The 21948-nt window shown below is 53.5% G+C and overlaps 1 protein-coding gene across 1 annotated transcript in view; it reads left to right on the top strand.

Annotated features, from left to right (window-relative positions):
- LOC136304291 (lysyl oxidase homolog 2) overlaps positions 1 to 21879 on the top strand; it is a 43390-nt gene extending 21511 nt beyond the window's left edge. Inside the window, exons 5-14 of the mRNA XM_066207925.1 lie at positions 5289 to 5508; positions 6983 to 7166; positions 10625 to 10776; positions 11465 to 11632; positions 13526 to 13691; positions 14740 to 14983; positions 16408 to 16523; positions 17458 to 17594; positions 18733 to 18844; positions 20993 to 21879. Coding sequence (XP_066064022.1) covers positions 5289 to 5508; positions 6983 to 7166; positions 10625 to 10776; positions 11465 to 11632; positions 13526 to 13691; positions 14740 to 14983; positions 16408 to 16523; positions 17458 to 17594; positions 18733 to 18844; positions 20993 to 21072 — 1579 coding nt within the window. The 3' untranslated portion in view covers positions 21073 to 21879. The remainder of the gene's footprint in view (positions 1 to 5288; positions 5509 to 6982; positions 7167 to 10624; positions 10777 to 11464; positions 11633 to 13525; positions 13692 to 14739; positions 14984 to 16407; positions 16524 to 17457; positions 17595 to 18732; positions 18845 to 20992) is intronic.
- Positions 21880 to 21948: the final 69 nt, after the last annotated feature.

The raw sequence follows: 21948 nt of genomic DNA on the forward strand, positions 1-21948 counted from the left end.
CTCTCCTTGTTCTCGGCCTTGCTGGGCTCCAGCACCCACAAATATTTCGGAAAACACGCCAAACATTATCCCGGGTCGGGGGGAAAACCGAACTGGGGACGGCGTTTTATTGGCTGGGAGAGGCTGGTAAAGCTCTGGCAGCTGCACGGGTTTGTTTGTCAGCGGAGTTTAAAATCTGAATTCTTCCCCCGGGCCGCTTCCCCTCTGTGGTGTCTCGTGTTCAGCTGGTGTTACTGGGAGAGCTCCCAGTCCTGGGCTGGGAATGACCCTGGATTTGTGGTCAAGGCTCTGGGCTTGGCCAGTGGCACCTTCTCACCCGGGCCGTGTCCCGCGTGGAGAGGGACAAGCTCATCCTTTGAAATTCCGTTTCTTGGAAATCGCTGATTCCGAGCATTCCTGCTGGAATTCCTGGTGTCGTTTGTCTCGTTAACAAGATCCTGATCTGCTGGAGAGATCCTTGGAACAGCCCAAAGCCACGGAGGGAAAATCAGGAATAGAGAACCCGCTGGGATTCTGCCTGCAGGATTCCCAGGAAGATGCTTGTCCCACACGGATTGTTTTGGAGAGGGAAAAGCTCATTCCTGTGGAATTGCTGTTTCTGAGCATTCCTGCTGGATCACGTTTTGTTTCTCTCGTTAACAAGATCCTGGTGCACAGGAGAGGTCCTCGGAGCAGCCCAGAGCCACAGAGGGAAAATCAGGAATAAAGAACCCACTGGGACTCTCTCTGCAGGATTCCCAGGATTCTTGTCCCACACGGATTGTTTTGGAGAGGGAAAAGCTCATTCCTGTGGAATTGCTGTTTCTGAGCATTCCTGCTGGATCAATCTGGCCACATTTCATTTCTCTCCTTAACAAGATTCCGATCTGCTGGAGAGATCCTTGGAACAGCCCAAAGCCACGGAGGGAAAATCAGGAATAGAGAACCAGCTGGGATTCTGTCTGCAGGATTCCCAGGATTCTTGTTTTGGAGGTTGTTTTGGAGAGGGAAAAGCTCATCCCAAACCCCTTCTCCCTGTGCATGTGAACCACAGAAAAGTCCTTTCTCCTCAGTCCTCCTTTTAATTTGGGAATCCTCTTCTCCCTGGAGCAGATCCTTCCCTGCTCCTGCTCCCGCTCCCAGAAAAGCCGGGATCGGGTTTCTGCTGGCCAAGGGATCAGGCACATCCCCCCATCCCAGTGCCCCCAGTCCCGGCTCCCGCACGATGCCGGGAGGCGAAACGATCCGCAGATGGATCTTGCCCGAAAGAAAACAACTGAGTTCATCCTTGTCCCGCTGCCAGGGGTTGATTCCTGGCTGGAACTCGGCCCCTGGAGCTGACAGCGACGATTGATGTTCGGAAATGAAACAAATCCAAAGCTCAGGCCCCGCTCTTGTTCGTTCCTCGCGGTGGGTTTTATGCGGGAGCTGCTGTAAGTGCTCCTCCCAGCTCCTGCTCTGGCTGGGAAGAGCAGAATTTAATGGATTTTGCTGATGGAGAGAGGAGAAATCGGGGATCACGGAGACGGAGCTGATGCCTCCTCGAAGCCTTTGTGACTTGACAAAGAAACGGCTCCAGGATCAAACAGCGACTCCCAGTTTAACCCAGTTTGACTCCGTTATGAACCCGGTCAGAGGGGCTGGGCAGCTCATCGCCTCAATATTTGTGTTAGGAACTCTCCTGGGCTGTTTTTCCCTGGAAAATTTGGGATCTGAAGGTTCTGGTTTCCTCCCTCCTCCCTGAGGCTGAAGGCAACACCTTGATAATTTCAGGAATCCCCTGAATTCCTAAATTTGGAGGGTTGAAACCTCTGCTCAGAGCCCCGAGGAGGAGCTCGGTGGGATTTGGGTGGATTTTTCAGCCTCTGCTCGGTGGGATTTGGGGGAATTTTTCAGCCTCTGCTCAGTGGGATTTGGGTGGATTTTTCAGCCTCTGCTCGGTGGGATTTGGGGGAATTTTTCAGCCTCTGCTCGGTGGGATTTGGGTGAATTTTTCAGCCTCTGCTCTGTGGGATTTGGGTGGATTTTTCAGCCTCTGCTCTGTGGGATTTGGGTGGATTTTTCAGCCTCTGCTCGGTGGGATTTGGGTGGATTTTTCAACCTCTGCTCAGTGGGATTTGGGTGGATTTTTCAGCCTCTGTTTGGTGGGATTTGGGTGAATTTTTCAGCCTCTGCTCGGTGGGATTTGGGTAGATTTTTCAGCCTCTGCTCGGTGGGATTTGGGTGGATTTTTCAGCCTCTGCTCGGTGGGATTTGGGTGGATTTTTCAGCCTCTGCTCGGTGGGATTTGGGGGAATTTTTCAGCCTCTGCTCAGTGGGATTTGGGTGAATTTTCCTCGAGTTTATGTGCAGTGATGTTTTCCTCTGCTCCCCAAGTCGTGGAAATGTGGAATATCCTGAGTGCTCCTTAACCAACCCCTCAGCCCTTGGCTCTGCCTGTGCTTTGTTCAAAGCTTCCCTGGGATGAAAATCCCTCTCTCCTCACCAGCAGAAACGGTTTGAATTCCAGCCTGACCCGGAGCTGGCCGGAGTCTCCCAGCAGGAATTGCTCTTCCCCACCTCTGACCTGAGCAGCGTCACCCTGGGCTCCCAGTGCTCCCAGCTGGACCTTTTGTGTCAAAAAAAAAAAAAAAAAAAAGCAACACCAGCAGAGCCCCGAGGTTCTGCCTGCAAAGATCAGCTGAATTCTGCTCTTGTTTTATTGACACCGATTCAGTCTGGGGACACGAGGCGGGGTTTGATTTCTCCCCAGCCTCCCGAGGGCTGTTAATTCCGTCCAGATGTTGCTGCCTCATGAAATTTCCAGGATGAGGTCATTGTTTGCTATTCTGAGGCATCCCCATCCCTCCTGCCCTGAGCCAGCCTGGTTCTTGTCTGCTCTGGAGCGCGTGGAGCTCTCTGGGCCTGTCTGTGAGGGAGGAAAATTCTCCTTCAGGTCCTCTCTTCTTTCCTCAGCACAGCTGGGAAGTGGCTGCTCTGGATTTCGTCCTCCTTGGGTTTAAATTTGAAAATTTTAGCTCTATCTTGTCTGCTCTGGAGCTCATGGAACAGTCTGGACTTGTCTGTAAAGGAGGAAAATTCTCCTTCGGATCTTCCCTTCTGTCCTCAGCACAGCTGGGAAGAGGCTGCTTTGTTTTTCGTCCTCCCTGGGTTCATTTTTTTTAACTTTTAACTCTATTCCTCTTTTCCCATCCCTTTTTCTCTCTGTTCAGGGGCTCCCTGACAGGCCAGCTGTGCCGGGGGTGGGTTCTGGCGGCCACTTTTGCCCCCCAACCCAGGCAAGGTCGTGCCGCTGTTCCCTGGGATGGATCCCAGCCCGGCTCCGTCCTTTTCCAGCGGCGTGGGATGCAATCAGAGCTCACAGCTCCCCCTCCAGCCCGCCCGGATCCATCCCCAGCCTCAGCCCGGCCAGATCGGCTTCCAGGAAGGATTAGGGAGAGGCTGGGAGCCAGGAGAGATGGAGAAATGCTGAGCTGGGCAGCAGAGCTCCGTGAGCAGAGGAGGAAAGCGTCCCCTCAAACATCCCTGACCCTGCAACGTCCAAATCCTAAAGGGAAAACCTGGGAAAACCTGCCCGGTGGAGTTCCCAAAAACCCCCTCAGGGATAAAAAGGTTCTTTGCCCCTCTCCAACTGCTGCCCAGGCTCTCTGTGCTGCACCAAATCACTGCTTTTCCTCCCCAAAATTCCACCCAGATCAGTGTGCCCAAATCACTGCTTTTCCTCCCCAAAATTCCACCCAGATCAGTGTGCCCAAATCACTGCTTTTCCTCCCCAAAATTCCACCCAGATCAGTGTGCCCAAATCACTGCTTTTCCTCCCCAAAATTCCACCCAGATCAGTGTGCCCAAATCACTGCTTTTCCTCCCCAAAATTCCACCCAGATCAGTGTGCCCAAATCACTGCTTTTCCTCCCCAAAATTCCACCCAGATCAGTGTGCCCAAATCACTGCTTTTCCTCCCCAAAATTCCACCCAGATCAGTGTGCTCAAATCACTGCTTTTCCTCCCCAAAATTCCACCCAGATCAGTGTGCCCAAATCACTGCTTTTCCTCCCCAAAATTCCACCCAGATCAGTGTGCCCAAATCACTGCTTTTCCTCCCCAAAATTCCACCCAGATCAGTGTGCCCAAATCACTGCTTTTCCTCCCCAAAATTCCACCCAGATCAGTGTGCCCAAACTGCCGCTTTTCCTCCCCAAAATCCCGCCCAGCTCGCTGTGCCATTTATCACAGCTCATCCCTGGATCCCAGCCCTGCGTGGCAGAGATTCCTGGAATGAGGAGCAGCACCGGGATCACACGGAGCCACGTGGAGATCCCAGCAGGGCTCGGGCTCCCCTGAGCCTTCCCTGAGCTTTGAACTCCTTTTTTTTGAGGCTGACATGACCCATATTTCCATTCCCTTCTGCTCCAGCAGCCTCCCAGTTAGGATGGAGCTGAATTCCTTCCTTTCCCAGTTAGGATGGAGCTGGATTCCTTCCTTTCCCAGTTAGGATGGAGCTGAATTCCTTCCTTTCCCAGTTAGGATGGAGCTGGATTCCTTCCTTTCCCAGTTAGGATGGAGCTGAATTCCTTCCTTTCCCAGTTAGGATGGAGCTGGATTCCTTCCTTTCCCAGTTAGGATGGAGCTGAATTCCTTCCCTTCCCAGTTGGGATGGAGCTCTGGATTAGGATTCCTTCCCTTCCCAGTTCCTCACACGTGCCCCTTCCTCCTGAGGAGCGCCTGGAGCAGCTCCAGGGATTTTGGGAGCAGGAGCTGCTGCCGGCCGAGCTGCTCTGCTGGGAACGAGTCGGCAGCGGGAGCTGCTCGTGCTCTCGGAAATCGCTCCCGGGTTGTTAACACGGACTCGGAGAGGATTTGGATTGTTCCCAATCCCAGCTGATGGCAAAAGGAAGGAGGGATTTTGGGGGGTTCTCCAGCCCTGATTTCCATTTGGAATTAAGGTTGTTTTGGGGGTTTTCCAGCCCTGATTTCCATTTGGAATTAAGGGGTTTTTTGGGGGGTTCTCCAGCCCAGTTTTCCGTTTGGAATTAAAGTTTTTTGGGGGGTTCTCCAGCCCGGTTTTCCATTTGGAATTAAGGTTGTTTTGGGGAGTTCTCCAGCCCGGTTTTCCATTTGGAATTAAGGTTGTTTTGGGGAATTCTCCAGCCCAGTTTTCCGTTTGGAATTAAGGGGGTTTGGGTTTGTTTTTTTGTCTGTTTTTGTTATTGGTTGATTGGTTGGTTGGTTTTTTTTTGTTGTTTCTTTTTTCACGGATCCCCAACTTCCCCCCCCCCCCGCCCCCTTTTCCCCTCGGACCTCCTTTCCAGGATGTTCGCCAGCCGAAGGAAGCAGCACTACTGGCCTTACTCCATGGACTGCAGCGGGAACGAGGCGCACATTTCCAGCTGCAAACTGGGCGCGCAGCTGGCGGGCGCCGGGAAGAACGGGAGCTGCGGGAGCGGGATGCCGGCCGTGGTCAGCTGCGTCCCCGGCCGCGCCTTCGCCCCCAGCGGCCACAGCGGCTTCCGAAAGGCCTTCAGGCAGGAGGTGAGCGGGGGGACGGGACGGGTTTGCCATCTTTTCTTGGCGGTGTTGGGGAAATCCATCCGAAAACGGCGGAGGTTTGTGTCCGGGAAGGAGACGGAGGACGCCTGCCGCTGTTCCAGGTTATCCCAGCCTGGCCTTGGACGCTCCCAGGGATCCAGGGGCAGCCACAGCGCCTCTGGGAATTCCAGCCCAGCCACCCTCCCAATATTTTGTCCCAAAATCCCACTGAAACCTGCACCTGGAATCTTGGACTGGTTTGGGTTTGAGGGACCTCAAAGCCCATCCAGTCCCACCATGGGATTTTCCATAGATCAGGGTGCTCCAGCCTGGCCTTGGGCACTTCCAGGGATCCAGGGGCAGCCACAGAAAATCTGGGAATTTCATCCCAGCCCCTCCACGCCCTCACAGCCAGGAATTCCTTCCCAAAATCCCATCCAGCTGCCAAGTAGAGCAGGAAACCCCTGGGGGAGTGTGAGCGTTCACCAACTCCCGCAATGTCCCCTCTGCAATCCCCCTCTCCCCGCACGCCCAGCCGAGCTCCCACCCTCCAGAATTCCAGCTCCTTTCCTCCATCTCCCTCCTCCAAAGGGTGGGAGAGCGGTTCCCACGGCAGCTGGCACAGCTGGGAGCCAGGAGAGAGGGAATCCCCGGGTCACGTTCCTGCCGGAGCCAGCTGAACCCGTGCCCGGGGCCGGGCTGCTCCACACGCGCTGGAATTCTGCTGGAATTTCCCTGTGGAAGTCTGCCGGCGTTTCCTCTGCCTCGGCGGGGAAATGCCCTGAGGGGAGACTGGGAAAACACCCAGGGAAGATTGGAAATCTGAGGAGAGGAGAGGAGAGGAGAGGAGAGGAGAGGAGAGGAGAGGAGAGGAGAGGAGAGGAGAGGAGAGGAGAGGAGAGGAGAGGAGAGGAGAGGAGAGGAGAGGAGAGGAGAGGAGAGGAGAGGAGAGGAGAGGAGAGGAGAGGAGAGGAGAGGAGAGGAGAGGAGAGGAGAGGAGAGGAGAGGAGAGGAGAGGAGAGGAGAGGAGAGGAGAGGAGAGGAGAGGAGAGGAGAGGAGAGGAGAGGAGAGGAGAGGAGAGGAGAGGAGAGGAGAGGAGAGGAGAGGAGAGGAGAGGAGAGGAGAGGAGAGGAGAGAGAGGAGAGGAGAGGAGAGGAGAGGAGAGGAGAGGAGAGGAGAGGAGAGGAGAGGAGAGGAGAGGAGAGGAGAGGAGAGGAGAGGAGAGGAGAGGAGAGGAGAGGAGAGGAGAGGAGAGGAGAGGAGAGGAGAGGAGAGGAGAGGAGAGGAGAGGAGAGGAGAGGAGAGGAGAGGAGAGGAGAGGAGAGGAGAGGAGAGGAGAGGAGAGGAGAGGAGAGGAGAGGAGAGGAGAGGAGAGGAGAGGAGAGGAGAGGAGAGGAGAGGAGAGGAGAGGAGAGGAGAGGAGAGGAGAGGAGAGGGCCCATGAGGAATGACCCCTCCTGTGTCTGTCCCTTGCAGCAGCCCCTGGTGAGGCTGAAGGGAGGAGCCAACACGGGGGAAGGCCGGGTGGAGGTGCTGAAGAACGGCGAGTGGGGCACGGTGTGCGACGACAACTGGAACCTGGTGTCGGCCAGCGTGGTGTGCCGGGAGCTGGGCTTTGGCAGCGCCAAGGAGGCCATCACGGGGGCCAGGCTGGGCCAAGGTGAGCGCCAGGCGGCTCCAGGGCGTCCTGGGGGCAGCGAAATCCACCCACAGACACCGTGGGGTTGTGTCCAAAAAAGAGACAGAGGAGCCCTGGAATTTTATTTGAATAAAGGGAGATGTCACGGAGTGTTTCCCTGGGGTCTCTTCAATTTTTGGAGGACCCATCCTCCTTTTCATCCTGATTTCCTTCTTTCTTTCCATATTGGCTGAGGTGCTGGAGAGGTGCAGACTTCCCAAATCACCCAATCCAGACCCTACACCTAACCCCAAATCACCCAATCTAGACTCCTTCCGCTGTATCCCCCCCTTCGTCCTTTCCTTGTGTCAATCGGTGGAATTCCTATGGAATTTTTGGTTCCTGTCATTGTTTTTTTCCCATCTCCCAGCATCCAGTTTTATTTATCAGCAGTCTCACGGTTTGTTTGTAAAGACAAATCTCCCTCGTTCCATTTACCAACCGGTGGAATCTTTCCCGTTGTTTCTTTTCTCTCTCCCTGCTCGTTTTTATCTACAATTTGTTTATAAAGACAAATCTCCCTCGTTCCTCTCACTGCTGCCCTGAACGAAGGAACGTTCCACCCCCAGGGGACATCCCGTAGTTCAGGGACATCCCACAATTCCATAATTCACGGCAGATTTTTGTCGGGACGTTCAATCTGAGGACCAGGAATTCCTTCCCTCACCTCAATAAGTCAGCCTCGAGGCCAGACTGGAATTCTGTGACTTAAAAACATCCCCTGAAAAAAAAAAAAAAAAACCAAGTCTGGGGATGATGAGTTTGACTTTTTGCTCAGGCAGATGTTCCGGTAATTAATTCCTAATTATCTCATCTGCTGCTCTGAACTTCCCTTTGAGCTCTCCAGAACCACACCGTGGTGTAACGCATTACTAGAAGGTTCCTGGCACAAAAATCAGATCCTGGAGTCAGACTTGAAACGCTCCAATTTAAGGGCAGGACAGTAATTTAGCTCATTATAAATAGAAGGGCATTTGGAGAGCTCAGAGCCAGGTTTGGGTTTGGATTTCCTGCCTTTGGGAGTTGGTTGGAATCCCAAAATGTGGTCAAAGGCGAACTTGAAGCCACCTGGTGATTCCCACACCTCGTTCCTGGGGTGGAAATACAAAAGAAAAGGAAAGAGAGGAAACCTTCGTTGTGAGAATAACAAAAAAAAAAATTAAAAAATTAAACCAAATCATTGTCCTGAAAATAACAAATAAACAGAAAAAAAGGAATTAAAGCAAACTCTTGTTGTGAGAATAACCAAAACAAAAAAAAAAAAAAAAAATGAAAGACGCCAAACCCTTGTGGGAATAACCAAAACGAAAAAAAAGACGCCGAACTCTTGGGAGAATAATTTAAAAAAAAAAAAAAAAATACACCAAATCCTTGTTGTGAGAATAAAACAATGGGAGAAATTTTGAAAATCAAGGAATGGGGGGAACTTTTGAGAATCAGGGAATGAGGGAAATTCCTTCAGCTCGGAGAAGGGAACAACACGTGCGTGTCCAGAGGCTGGGAAGCTTCAAAACGTGACCAAAGCCCCTGGATTTGCCAGAACCCTCGTTGTGGTCAGCTGGAATCTGCTGATGCGTTTGACGGGACGGAGGAAACATCCTCATCACCCCGGGGCTGCCACGTGAGGGAGGAGAACGTGGAACTGGCTGTTCCTGCCTGGATCCCACAGCCTGGAATCTCCCTCTGGATTCCCACACTGTTCCTTTTTTTCTTTTTTCTTTTTTTTTCCCTTTTTCCTTCTTCTCGTCTTTGTGTCCCTTGGGATGGGTGACGTCCCTTGGGATGGGTGACGTCCCTTGGGATGGGTGACGTCCCTTGGGATGGGTGACGTCCCTTGGGATGGGTGACGTCCCTGCAGCAGCCAGAGGGGCAGGTTTTGGTTGGAAAAGGAGATTTTTTTTTTGGGCTCTGGATGCACAGGGAGCTCTCCAAGCTCCTCAAGGCCGTGTCCCTGCTCCCACTTCATCCCGTTCCAGCTGCGTCCCCCGGGGAATTTGGCTTTTCCGAGGGGGCTCTGAGGGAGCAGCCTCGCCCCGGCTGTGGGAGGTTGGATCCCACAGGCTGAAATCAGCTCCCAGGGGCTGAACTGGGAGTCCCAGTTAAATCAAACCGGGAGCACAGAGCTCAGGGCATGGCAGGAGGATTTGTCCCACCTGGAATTCACCCTTATTTCCACAAGGGGAGGAGACGCTGAGCCCGGAGCTCACGGATGTGTCGATATCCTGGGAGGGAGAAGGTGGAATTAAACTCCAAGGGGTAGAGGAACGCAAATGTTGGATGGACAGGCCTCATCCTGGGGGGTTTAGTGCAGTGGCGGGGGAGGAAATACAATTTTGCTGACATTTCGTCACGTTTTGGCTCCACGTGCCACAATTTCCCCGGGAAGAGCAGCCCTGCCAGGGTTCCGTGGCTCAGGGAGGCCCTGCCCTTGTCCTTTGTCACTTTTTGTCATCCTTTATCATCTTTTGTCATCCTTGTCACCCCTCTGGAATGCCTTTGCCACGCTGGGAATGCCGGCCCGGCTCCCTCCCGCATTCCTGGAGCTTCCCCCTCCAGCTGAGGTTTTTTTTCCTCCCCCTCAGCCCTTTGGTGGCTGCAGAACGACCAGGAGGCCGCTGCCGGCTCCAGATGGGAACCACAAACAGGGTTTTAATGAGAGGGAGGCCAAAAAAACCGGGACGAGATTCCCATTTCCCGGCAGCCTCCCCCGGGAATGTCCTCCCGCCCCGTCCAGCTGTGGGGTGAGGGGTGGGCACAAACCCCATCAATTAATTGTGGGCGAAATTAAACCCGAAACATTCGCATCTCTGCCTTGTTGCCCTTTCTAACCAGTTCTGGAAGCAGGGGCTGAGTTTTGAGGGAGGATCGTTCCCCTCCACGTTTTTCTGACGGAAATTCCGATTTTCTGCTCATCCTGGCAGGACCCCGATTATCCCATTTCGGTGGTTCTCTGCTGTTTCCCTCAGTGCTGGAATCCTCGAGCTGCCCCAGATTCCTTTTCCTGAACTCCTCATTCAGGAGATGTGGATGTTTTATTCACGGCCAACGTGTCCACGTCCCAGTTCCATGTCAGCGCTGCCAGGCCTCGACTGGGAGCAGATTCCAGCGCCGAGACCCAGCCAAAGGGTCACAATTTCTGAATCCCTACTGCTGAAGTTTGGGGAGTTATGAAACAGTGGAAACTTGGCTTTTCCTGGGATTTTGCCGTGCTTGGAGTCGCGGAGAACACTGGAAAAAAATTTAATGGTGAAATCGTTAACAGTAATTTCACTGATTTTTTGTTTTGTTTTTACGAAAAATCAGATTTTTTTTCCCAAGTTTTTGAACGCTGGAGGTCACAACCTGCCGAGGGCATTCCCTCACCACACAAAAGGAACTTTTCCCCCCATTTTTTCCCATCTATTTTCCATATTTCCCTATTTTTTTTTTCCCCCCCCAAGGGATGGGTCCCATCCACCTGAACGAGATCGACTGCACGGGCTTCGAGAAGTCGGTCACGGACTGCAAGTTCAACACCGAGTCCCAGGGCTGCAACCACGAGGAAGACGCTGCAGTGAGGTGCAACGTGCCAGCCATGGGCTTCCAGAACCAGGTGAGCAGCCGAGGGATCCAGGTGGGGAGGGAATTTTGGGCGGGAATCGTTTCAGCCAAGCCATGAGGATTTAATTCAGGTTTTACCTGAGAAAAAAGGAGGGAAAATGAGGACGAGTGTCCCTGCGAGGGTTGGGTTGCTTCCAGCTGGGGATATCCAATCATTCCACAATTTTTGAGGAACAAAACCCTCTTCCCTACCTCTTTCCCTTGGAAGTTTTCCATGGATTTACATGTCCTGTGTCCTGCAGCTTCGGCTGAGGAGGGGCCACCACCCCTACAAGGATTGGGCCACTTCCAGCTGGGGATATCCATGATTCCACAATTTTTGGGGAACAAAACCTTCTCCCTCGGGAGTTTGCCTGGATTTATGTGTCCTGTGTCCTGCAGCTTCGCCTGAGCGGGGACCACAACCCCTAGGAGGGTTGGGTCGCTTCCAGCTGGGGATATCCATGATTCCAGAATTTTTGAGGAACAAAATCTTCTCCCCCACCTGCTGCCCTTTCCCTTGGAAGTTTTCCATGGATTTACGTATTCTGTGTCCTATAGCTTTGCCTGAGCGGGGGCCAGAACCCCTACAAGGGTTGGGCCGCTTCCAGCTGGGGCTATCCAATGATTCCACAATTTTGAGGAACAAAACCTTCTCCCTTGGAAGTTTTCCATGGATTTCTGCATCCTGTGTCCTGCAGCTGCGGCTGAGCGGGGGCCGGAACCCCTACGAGGGCCGCGTGGAGGTTCTGGCCGAGCGCAACGGGACGCTGAGGTGGGGCACGGTGTGCAGCCACAACTGGGGCACGGTGGAGGCCATGGTGGTGTGCCGGCAGCTGGGGCTGGGCTTCGCCAGCCACGCCTTCCAGGTGAGACCCCGCCCACCTCACCTGGGCAGCGCCTCGGGATGGGAGGAGGAGGAGGGAGGAGGAGGAAGAAGGGTCGTTCCGAAAGGAGCTTCGAGGGTTGAGCTGGGAAGACCTTGAGGTGTCTCCCCTCTCGTGGAGGTGGGGATTTGGAGCAGGAGGAGCTGTGGGTGGTGGGAAGTTGAGGGAATTCCGTCGGGAACTGGAATGATGGGACAAGGGGGAATGGCTTCCCGCTGCCGGAGGGCAGGGTTAGATGGAATGTTGGGGATAAACTCTTCCCTGGGACACTGGGGAGGTCCTGGGATGGAATTCCCAGAGGAGCTGTGGTTGCCCCATCCCTGGAAGTGTCCGAGGTTGGTTTGGAGCAACCTGGGACAGTGGGAGGTGTCCCTGCCCACGGTAAAGGCTGGGACTGGACAAACATTAAGGTTTTTAAGGGTTTGGTGACAAACCTTCTGCTCCCCTGAGCTCCCCGTTGTTTTCCCACAGCTCAGGTTTCCCGACATTCCCCGATCCCAGCCAGGGCTGCTGGCTGCAGGCAGGTTCTTGTCCCTCCCTGAAATGCAGAGCTCGGGTTCAAACTGGTGTCAGATCTCCTGAAGAAAAAAAAAAAAAGGGAATTTGCTGCTTTAGTTGCTCCAGTGCAGCCCTGAGCAGCGGGGCTGCGTCCAGCTGCGTGGATTGCTGGTATTCCCTGCTCCTCTCCTGCCCCAAACCCTCAGGAATGTCCAGGAATGACACCTCAGTCCTGTCCCACCCCTGGGAGTGTCCGAGGCCAGGCTGGACAGGGCTTGGAGCCGCCTGGGTTGGTGGAAGGTGTCCCTGCCCATGGGATGACCTTTCCAACCCAAACCATTCCATGACCTCTGCCACCCTGGGCTCGTGGGCAGATCCCAGCCGTTCTCCCTGGCCGGGGAGGAATCTGCAGGTCTTCAGGGGACACCCCGAGCTGGGACACCCAGCAGGAAAAGAGGCTGGAGCTGCCCACCCGCTGCTGGAGCCATTCCCTGCTCCTGCTGCTTCCTCCAACTTGATTTCCCATCATCAAATCCCGGGATCTGAGGATCTCCACACCCCTGAGCCGTGTGGCCTTTCCTGACACAGCCCGGAGAGTCCGGCAAGGAAAAGGCTTTTTTTTCTTTCCCCTGAGCTGATGCTGCTGGAATTTGGAAGAGAAAAGGCCCTTATGCTGCCCCAGCTCCGGGAGCATAAAGCCCCAGTGTGCGGAACAGGGCAGCCCTGTGTGCTCCCAGCCTTCCCAAAGCGCCGTGGGCCAGCGGGAGCCGTGGGACGCCGGGGGTTTCTTTTCCTGGAAACGGCTCCCAGCTCGGACACGGACGGGTCTCATCGGGGGTTTTTTTAGGTTCTTTCTCGCCTCCTCTTCGCCCAAGTTTTGGGGTTTGGTGAGTTTTGGGTTTGGGTGTTGATGCCGTGTCGTTCCCAGGAGGTTTGTAAAACTGGGGGGGGGGTGAGGAAAGGAGGGGGGATTTCATCAGGAATGATGGGACAAGGGAGAATGGCTTCCTACTCCGGAGTTACGTGGATTACTGGGAATAAATTCTCCTCTGGGAGGGTGGGGAGGGGCTGGACTGGAATTCCCAGAGGAGCTGTGGGTGCCCCGGGATCCCTGGAAGTGCCCAAGGCCACCCTGGGACAGTGGGAGGTGTCCCTGCCCATGGCCGGGGTGTGACTGGATGAGCTTTAAGGCTTTTAAGGATTTGGTGACAAAACTTCTGCTCCCCTGAGTTCCCTTCGGCAAAATCCTCCTGGATAACGTGAGGTCTTGCCCTGATCTTCCCTGGAGGGAGAGTCCACTTTTTAGGCAGGAAAATATTCCCAAAGGAATGTGTAAAACGCCTTTTCCTGCCTTTATTTTTTTTTTCCCCCACCCAGGAAACGTGGTACTGGCACGGGGAGGTGGGCGCCGACGACGTGGTGATGAGCGGGGTCAAGTGCTCGGGGACGGAGATGTCCCTGTCCCACTGCCGCCACGACGGGCCGCACGTGTCCTGCCCCAGGGGAGGGGGACGCTTCGGGGCCGGCGTGTCCTGCTCCGAGAGTGAGTAACTCGGGATTTGTCCCACCTGGGCACAGGAGAGGGGCGGGAGGGATGGGGTCAACCGGATACGTCAGAAGGGCGGGAAGTTCTTCCTCCCAGAGAGGTTCTGGAGGTGTCCAAGTGTCCAAGCTTGGAGCCAGCTGGAATTGTGGAGGCTGCCCCTGCCCATGGTGGGGTGGGATCCATGAGATGAGATCCACGGGAGGGGATCCATGGGATGAGATCCACAGGATGGGGTCCATGGGATGGGGTCCATGGGATGGGATCCATGGGATGAGATCCATGAGATGAAATCCATGGGATGGGATCCATGGGATGGGATCCATGGGATGAGATCCATGAGATGAAATCCATGGGATGGGATCCATGGGATGGGATTTAAAGTCAACTATTCCCATACGGTGAATGGTTCCCTCCCGGGCTTTTCCCACTCAGACTCAGAGCAGGATTAATTTGGATATTCAGGAGAAATTGTTCTTTTTGGGAGTGAGGAGGGGCTGGGATGGAATTCCCGGGGGAACTGTGGCTGCCCCATCCCTAGAAATATCCAAGGCCAGGCTGGACAGGGCCTGGAGCAACCTGGGATAGTGGGAGGTGTTGGGGCTGGAAGCGGCCGATCCTCAAAACCCCGTCCCACCCAAACCGTCCCACGACCCTGTTTCGGGTTTGTTTGATTGCAGTGTACGTGTTACCCCTATGGATAACTTCAGAAATTCTGTTCGTGGTCAGGTTTACATTTCGGTTCCGTGTTTACTTGTAGGTGGCATTTCTGCTCTGATGACTTGAGGCATCATGAGTTAGGAACAACTTCCTTTGCGTTGCTAATCTAAATTTACCTTTGACACTTTTATCTTCGCAGCTTGATTCACTCGTTTGTTGGTTTGGAGTTTTTTATTCTTAGCTTTACTTTTGGGGGACAAGGGTATTTATACGTTGTACTTTTAGAGGTAGTTTCTTTACTTCGGTAGTGATTTTTTTTTTTTTTTTTTTTTACTTTTTAGCTTGGGGTGTTTTAATTTCACCAAATCCATCCGTTCCCTCCCTCCAGCCGCCCCTGACCTGGTGCTGAACGCCGAGCTGGTGGAGCAGACGTCCTACCTGGAGGACAGGCCCATGTTCCTGCTGCAGTGTGCCCTGGAGGAGAACTGCCTGGCCAGCTCTGCCCACAACACCTCGCTGACCTCGGGCTACCGGCGCCTGCTGCGCTTCTCCTCGCAGATCCACAACAACGGCCAGTCCGACTTCCGGCCCAAGAACGGCCGCCACGCCTGGGTGTGGCACGACTGTCACCGGTGGGTGTCACAGGAGGGGGTCGGTGTCACCCCCCTGCTGTGGTGGGGAGGTGACAAAAGGGTTTTGTGCCGCGGTCTGGTGGTTGTGAGGGATGTTCTCTGGGTTTTGGGAGTTCTTTCTCGGTTCGGTTCTTGAGCAGCTGGTTCTGGGTTAGGCACCGTCTGAGCCTCGCTCTGAGCTGAGCTTTGCAGCTGGGCCCTGCTGGGTCTCAGGGCAGGGTTCCAGGGCTGGGATGGGCATTCCCAAAGCTGGGGTACCCATTCCCATAGCTGGGATAGGCATTCCCAGTGCTGGGACACCCATTCCCCAAGCTGAGATAGGAATTCCCATAGCTGGAGAACCCATTCCCAATACTGGAATACCCATTCCTATAGCTGGGATACCCATTCCCAAAGCTGGGATACACATTCCCAGTGCTGGGACACCCATTCCCAGTGCTGGGATACCCACTCCCATAGCTGGGGTGGCACAGAGTGGTTTCAGGTCCCGCTCCAGTTGTTTCCCTGGATTTGCTCCCGATTCCAAGGCTGGGCTCCAATCCAGGGTGTTGCATCAGCATCCCCCACGCTGCTGTGCCCAGCCCTGACCACGTGGAGCCACAACTGGGCTTTAATCCGGTAATTCCGGCTCATTCCTGCTCTGCAAATCCCGTGGAGTCCAGCTGGGCTAGAGCTCAGCTCAGCTCTCTGCTGAGCCAGCAGTGGGGCTTAAAAAAACCCCAACGTCCTCCGAGTCCAACGTCACCCAAACCCTGCTGGGGTCTGGCTTTGCTAATCTGGGATCGAAACACGGGCTCTGGGCTCTCTCCTGGCTTTTGCTGTGCCCAGCAGTGCTGGAACATTCCCCAGGCCGGGCTGACACCGGCACATCCCAGCTTAAATCCAGGAAATGTCTCCTGGGTGAAAGCCCAGCTCTGAGCAGGGTGAGAGAAGCTGCCCCAGCTGTTGGGTTTTGCTGATAAATTCACGTCCTGCTGCTTAAAAATTAACTCATGAAAGCAGCCAGGAGCTGGACTGGGCACAGCCGGTGTGGAATGTTCCTGGGAATGATGGGGCTGCTCCGAGGGATGATTTTTTTGGTGGATTCTTCGCCTTTCCTGCCAATATAAAACATTGCGATCCCACAAAAGTTGGAGCAAGGGACTTAATAAATGTCCCAGGCCGGGTTGGATGGGGCTTGGAGCAACCTGGGGCAGCGGGAAGCGTCCCTGCCATGGACAGGGATGGAACAAAACGATCCTTAAATCCCTCCCCGCCCAACCAGGCTGGGATTCCGTGTAAATAAATGCCAGGGGGCAGCAGGATGGGCGACGGAGCATCATCCCCAGGGAATATTCCCTGTCCCACTCCTGCAGCTCCACTTGAGCTGGTAATTAAAGCGAAATTAATGAATTACCCCTGGGGATAATTGCGTGTCCCCACAGGCACTACCACAGCATGGAGGTGTTCACCCACTACGACCTCCTGAACCTCAACGGCACCAAGGTGGCCGAGGGACACAAGGCCAGCTTCTGCCTGGAGGACACCGAGTGCGAAGCAGGTGTGTGCCAGAGCCTTCCCCTGTCCCGGGAATTTCGTCCTCTTCCCAAGCAGGGGACAGATCCCAATGGCGGGATGTGGGCTGGAAGGTGCCAGGGACCTGGTGTGGATGGATAGGGAGGGATGGATGGATGGAGGGATGGATGGATGGATGGATGGATGGAGGATGGATGGATGGATGGATCCATGGAGGGATGGATGGATGGATGGATGGATCCAGGGATGGATGGAGGATGGATGGAGGATGGATGGATGGATGGATGGATGGATCCATGGATGGATCCATGGAGGGATGGATGGATGGAGGATGGATGGACGGATGGATATGGATGGATCCATGGAGAGATGGATGGATGGATGGATGGATGGATGGATGTGGATGGAGGGATGGATGGATCCATCGAGGGATGGATGGATGGAGGATGGATGGATAGATGGATCCATGGAGGGATGGATGGATGGATGGATCCATGGAAGGATGGAGGGATGGAAGAAGGATGTGCAGGTAGCACTGAAAAAAGGGGAACTTGGAGCAATTTTGGACACCATGGAAGGGAGGTGGGATGGGAAAGGGTGGGGAAGTGAGATAAAGGATGGATGGATGGATGGATGAATGGATGGGACGGATGGATAAAGGATGGATGGATGATGGAATGGAAGGGAACCCCTCAGGTCCCCCATTCTCTTTTCCACCCTCATCTCCCTCCATCCCAACCCCGAGCTGCTCCAAACTCCAAACTGTTCATTTTCTGCTCCCTCCCAGGTGAGGAATCCCGAAAGAAACCTCCAGCCGCTGGGGCTGGGAGGCGGCACCTCCTTAATCCTCACCCAGAACACCCCGCCTGGAGCTCACCACTGCCCACGGGGAACCACCGGGAATTCTCCGGGAATTCCGCGGCGGATTTTACACTTCCTGCCTTCGTTCTCCCCCCCAGATGTGCAGAAGCAGTACGAGTGTGCCAATTTTGGGGAGCAGGGCATCACCGTGGGCTGCTGGGACGTTTATCGGCACGACATCGACTGCCAGTGGATCGACATCACCGACGTCCCCCCCGGGGATTACCTCTTCCAGGTGGGACAAACAGCCTTTGGGACGCCCCTGCTGCTTTTACCCCGCCAGTTTTATCCAGAATTTACCAAATTTGCTCATTGGACACCTCCAGCTCCTGTTTATAAAGGGATTATATCCCCAGATGCCTCGAAGATAGAAAGGATTATCCACCAGGATAATCAACACACGCTCCCAAGGGAAAACTCAGAGCCCACGACCACGGTTTGGAGATTAAAGTCTTTAAAAAAATCCGTGTCCAGCTAATCCTGGACAGGCCCGGCCCAGCTGATGCCGTTGACAGTGTTGTCACATTCCTTGGAGCTGTCTGTAAGCAACATCCCCTGGATTTTGGGGATTAAACGGTGCCGTTTGTGGAGGTTTCGTAGGAATTCGGGGCCAGGCCTCCACGGGGGGGAATTCTCTGGGTCTGAAAACAGCCACTGGCAGCGGAGAGGAGGGGGAAGGAGAGGAATTGCTTCCGCCTGAGCCGTGTGAATGGAAAATGGGGGTTTCGAGGAGGAGATTTTGGGGCACGGGGGAAGGTTTGGTTGTGGCGGATTAGCAGAGCTGGGAGGAAAGGCTCAGGGAATTGGGAATGTTCACCTGGAGCAGGGAAAGGCTCCAGGGAGAGCTCGGAGCCCCTGGAAGGGCCTGGAGAGGGGCCAGGGACCAGGGATGGAGGGACGGGACACAGGGAATGGCTTCCCGCTGGGAAAGGGGAGATGTGGGTGGGATTTTGGAGATGAATGAGGGTGGGGAGGGGCTGGGATGGAATTCCCAGCGGAGCTGCGGCTGCCCCTGGATCCCTGGAAGTGCCCAAGGCCAGGCTGGAGCGCCCTGGGACAGTGGGAGGTGCCCCTGCCCGTGGCAGGGGTGGCCCTGGGTGGGATTTAATTAATTTCATTAATTTAAGGAATGGAATTCCTTCCCACCCAAACCACTCCAGGATTCCCCGACCGAGGAATTTCATTCCCTGGAGTTTTATTCCCTGACCTGGCTTTATTGGCATCATTCCTCTCCCTTCATGAAACAAATTTATATTTTTATTTCCCGCTACAAAAAAAACCAAAAAACCACCAAAAAAAAAAACACACACACACAAAAGAAAACCCAATAAATTCTTCATCCTGCCCAAAAATCCCCGTCTCAACAACCCCAGGTCGTGATCAACCCCAACTACGAGGTGGCGGAGTCGGATTATTCCAACAACGTCATGAAATGCCGGAGCCGCTACGACGGGCAGCGCATCTGGATGTACAACTGCCACATAGGTGAGGGCTGCGCATCCCCCGGGGGCTGAGCCAAGGATTCACATGAGGAATTTAAATATTTTTTTAATTTTTCAATTTTTTTTCCCCCCCCCACCGCCTCGTGAAAAGCTCTGGGTGTGCAATCCCGGCGCCGGCGTGAAAGGGGAAATTTTTTCTTCCCAAAATTAAAATTATTTTGTTGATGTGTGGGATTTTTTGTTTGGTTGGTTGGTTTTGGAGCATAAAACTGCTCCTGGAATTTAAAAAAAACCCAAAAAAACAAACAAACAAAAGAAAAACAAAAAAAAAACCCAAAAAACCCCAAAAAACCAAAGCAGTGGAAAAGGAACCCGCTGTGCCAGGCAGGAATTAAAATGTCCCTGGAATGTCAGGGAAATCTGTTTTCTTGGGGGGAAAAAAAAAAAAAAAAAAAAAATATTATCATTTGGTGTTTTCTTTTTGATCAGGGAAATATCAAAGCCAAAACTGATTTAAATTTGGCTTAAGCCCACGGGCAAAAAAAAAAAAAAAAACATTCAAAATGGAATTAATTTGGGGGCTTTTTAGGACAGAAAACGATTTGACATTTCAGCTCCAAATAAAAACCAGCTCCGAAAATTCCCTCCTTCAAGGAATGTTTCTCCTGGGTAAAAAAAAAAAAAAAAAAAAAAAAAAGAGCAACAAAACCCCAATAATAATTCCGCGTAACCACTGATTTTTCTCATTGTTTTGTTGGGATTTGAGCAGAAAATTCTTGTCCAGTGTGTCACATTTCAGATTTGTGACCCGGTTCAGGAAAGCGAAGCCCGTCCCAGCTGTTGCGTGGGCTCTGCAGCTGAGCCGGGAGATATTTCCAGGGAAAAATGAAGGGTTTACGCTTCGTTTTGTTCTAATTAAGAGGGAAATCAGGGTTTGCTCCTGGCTCAGGGCAGAGCCCTCGCACCCTCACGGGTTTTATTTTTTAAGCCCCGACCCAGTGGAATTTGGGTAATCCGGGCTGGCGGATCCGCAGCAGGCCAATCCAGCCCTCCCGGGGACTCCTGGCTGCGCCAGTCAGGGCCGGATTTAATTAACACTTCATTTAATTAACCCCAAACCTTTCAGCCCTGCATTTCCAGGGCGCCGGTTCCATCCGATCCTGGTGTTCCCAATTGCTTTTCCCTGCTCTCCCCGTGTTCCCAAGGGTTTTCCCCTGTTCTCCTGATGTTCCCGAGTGCTTTTCCCGCGCTCTCCTGGTATTTGCAAGTGTTCTTCCCTCCTCCTGTGCTCTCCCGATGTTCCTAGGTGTTTTTCCCTGCTCTCCCAATATTCCCAACTGCTTTTCCCTGTCCTCCCAATATTCCCAACTGCTTTTCCCTGTCCTCCCAATATTCCCAACTGCTTTTCCCTGTTCTCCCAATATTCCAAATTGCTTTTCCCTGTTCTCCCAATATTCCAAATTGCTTTTCCCTGTTCTCCCAATATTCCCAAGCACCTTTCCCTGTCCTCCCAATATTCCCAATCGCTTTTCGCTGCTCTCCCGCTGTTCCCAAGCCCTTTCCCCGTTCTCCCAATATTCCCAATGGCTTTTCCCCGCTCTCCCGCTGTTCCCAAGCACCTTTCCCTGTTCTCCCAATATTCCCAATTGCTTTTCCCTGTTCTCCCAATATTCCCAAGCCCTTTTCCCCGCTCTCCCGCTGTTCCCAAGCCCTTTCCCCGTTCTCCCAATATTCCCAAGCCCTTTTCCCCGCTCTCCCACTGTTCCCAAGCACCTTTCCCTGTCCTCCCAATATTCCCAATTGCTTTTCCCCGCTCTCCCGCTGTTCCCAAGCCCTTTCCCCGTTCTCCCAATATTCCCAATTGCTTTTCCCTGTTCTCCCAATATTCCCAATTGCTTTTCCCTGTCCTCCCAATATTCCCAAGCCCTTTTCCCCGCTCTCCCGCTGTTCCCAAGCACCTTTCCCTGTTCTCCCAATATTCCCAATTGCTTTTCCCTGTCCTCCCAACATTCCCAATTGCTTTTCCCCGCTCTCCCGCTGTTCCCAAGCACCTTTCCCTGTCCTCCCAATATTCCCAATTGCTTTTCCCCGTTCTCCCAATATTCCCAAGCCCTTTTCCCCGCTCTCGCGCCGTTCCCGAGCGTTTTTCCCATCCCCTGCTGAGCCCGTGCTCTCCCTGCGTCCTCCCCAGGCGGTTCCTTCAGCGAGGAGACGGAGCAGAAGTTCGACCACTTCAGGGGACTCACAAATAACAACGTGTCCGCCCGGTAGAATTCCCACTAACTTAAGGCAGCCTGGACTCCGGCTCCGGCCCTTCCCGAACCACTGCAGCCCTCCCCGGGAAACCTGGAGCCTCGATCCAAGCGGGAATTTCAGGCGGATCAATCCTGCAAGAAGCCTCTCCCCACCCTCTCCACTTTAGGTGCTCAAGGCCACCCCCTCGGTGCCTCCTGCGATTCCTCCGCTCCAACAACCATTCCAAAAAGATTTTTTTCCTCCCGTCTTTTTTTTTTTTTTTGCGGCACTCCTCAGGTCGGGTGCCAGCCACCCAAAAAAAGTGCCTTTTCCCTTCATTTCCAAGGCATTGCTTGGGAATTTTCAGCTCTTTCACTCTGTCCGTGCTGCTGCTTCCCGCGCTCCTCGGCACTCGCAAGGAAATATAAGGAAAGGGGAAAACAAAAAAAGAAAAAAGGAAAATAAATTAAAAAGGAAAATAAATTAAAAAGGAAAAAAAACAAAAAAAAAGGAGCAGCTTTTTTTGTGAGCAGAACAGTGTAAAGCTGAATTTAATACTGCAGTGAAAAACGCCGGGAGAGCCAACGACCGCCGCGCGCCGGACCGGGAACGTGGGACTTTTCACATGGAATTTCCACCCGGAATTCGTTCGTTTCACACGGAATTCAATCTCACGTGGAATTCATCTCAAGCTCCCCGAAGCACCCAGAACTCGGCAGTATTCCCGGGAATTCCCACCCCACACAGGGCTTTCCTCCACCCGACCAGGTGTTTGTGCCCATCCCAAGATCACCTCCTGACTGAAATCCCATCTTTTCTTTTTTTAAATTATTATTATTTTAACGGCTAAATTCATCAGGGTGTCGTTGTATCCCCGTGCACCTTGCAGAGGGAATTCCTGCCTCTCCTCCC

The sequence above is a fragment of the Chamaea fasciata genome, unplaced genomic scaffold, assembly GCF_029207755.1.
Source record: "Chamaea fasciata isolate MVZ Bird 193981 ecotype frontalis unplaced genomic scaffold, bChaFas1.0.hap1 SCAF_67, whole genome shotgun sequence".
Classification (NCBI taxonomy): domain Eukaryota; kingdom Metazoa; phylum Chordata; class Aves; order Passeriformes; family Sylviidae; genus Chamaea; species Chamaea fasciata.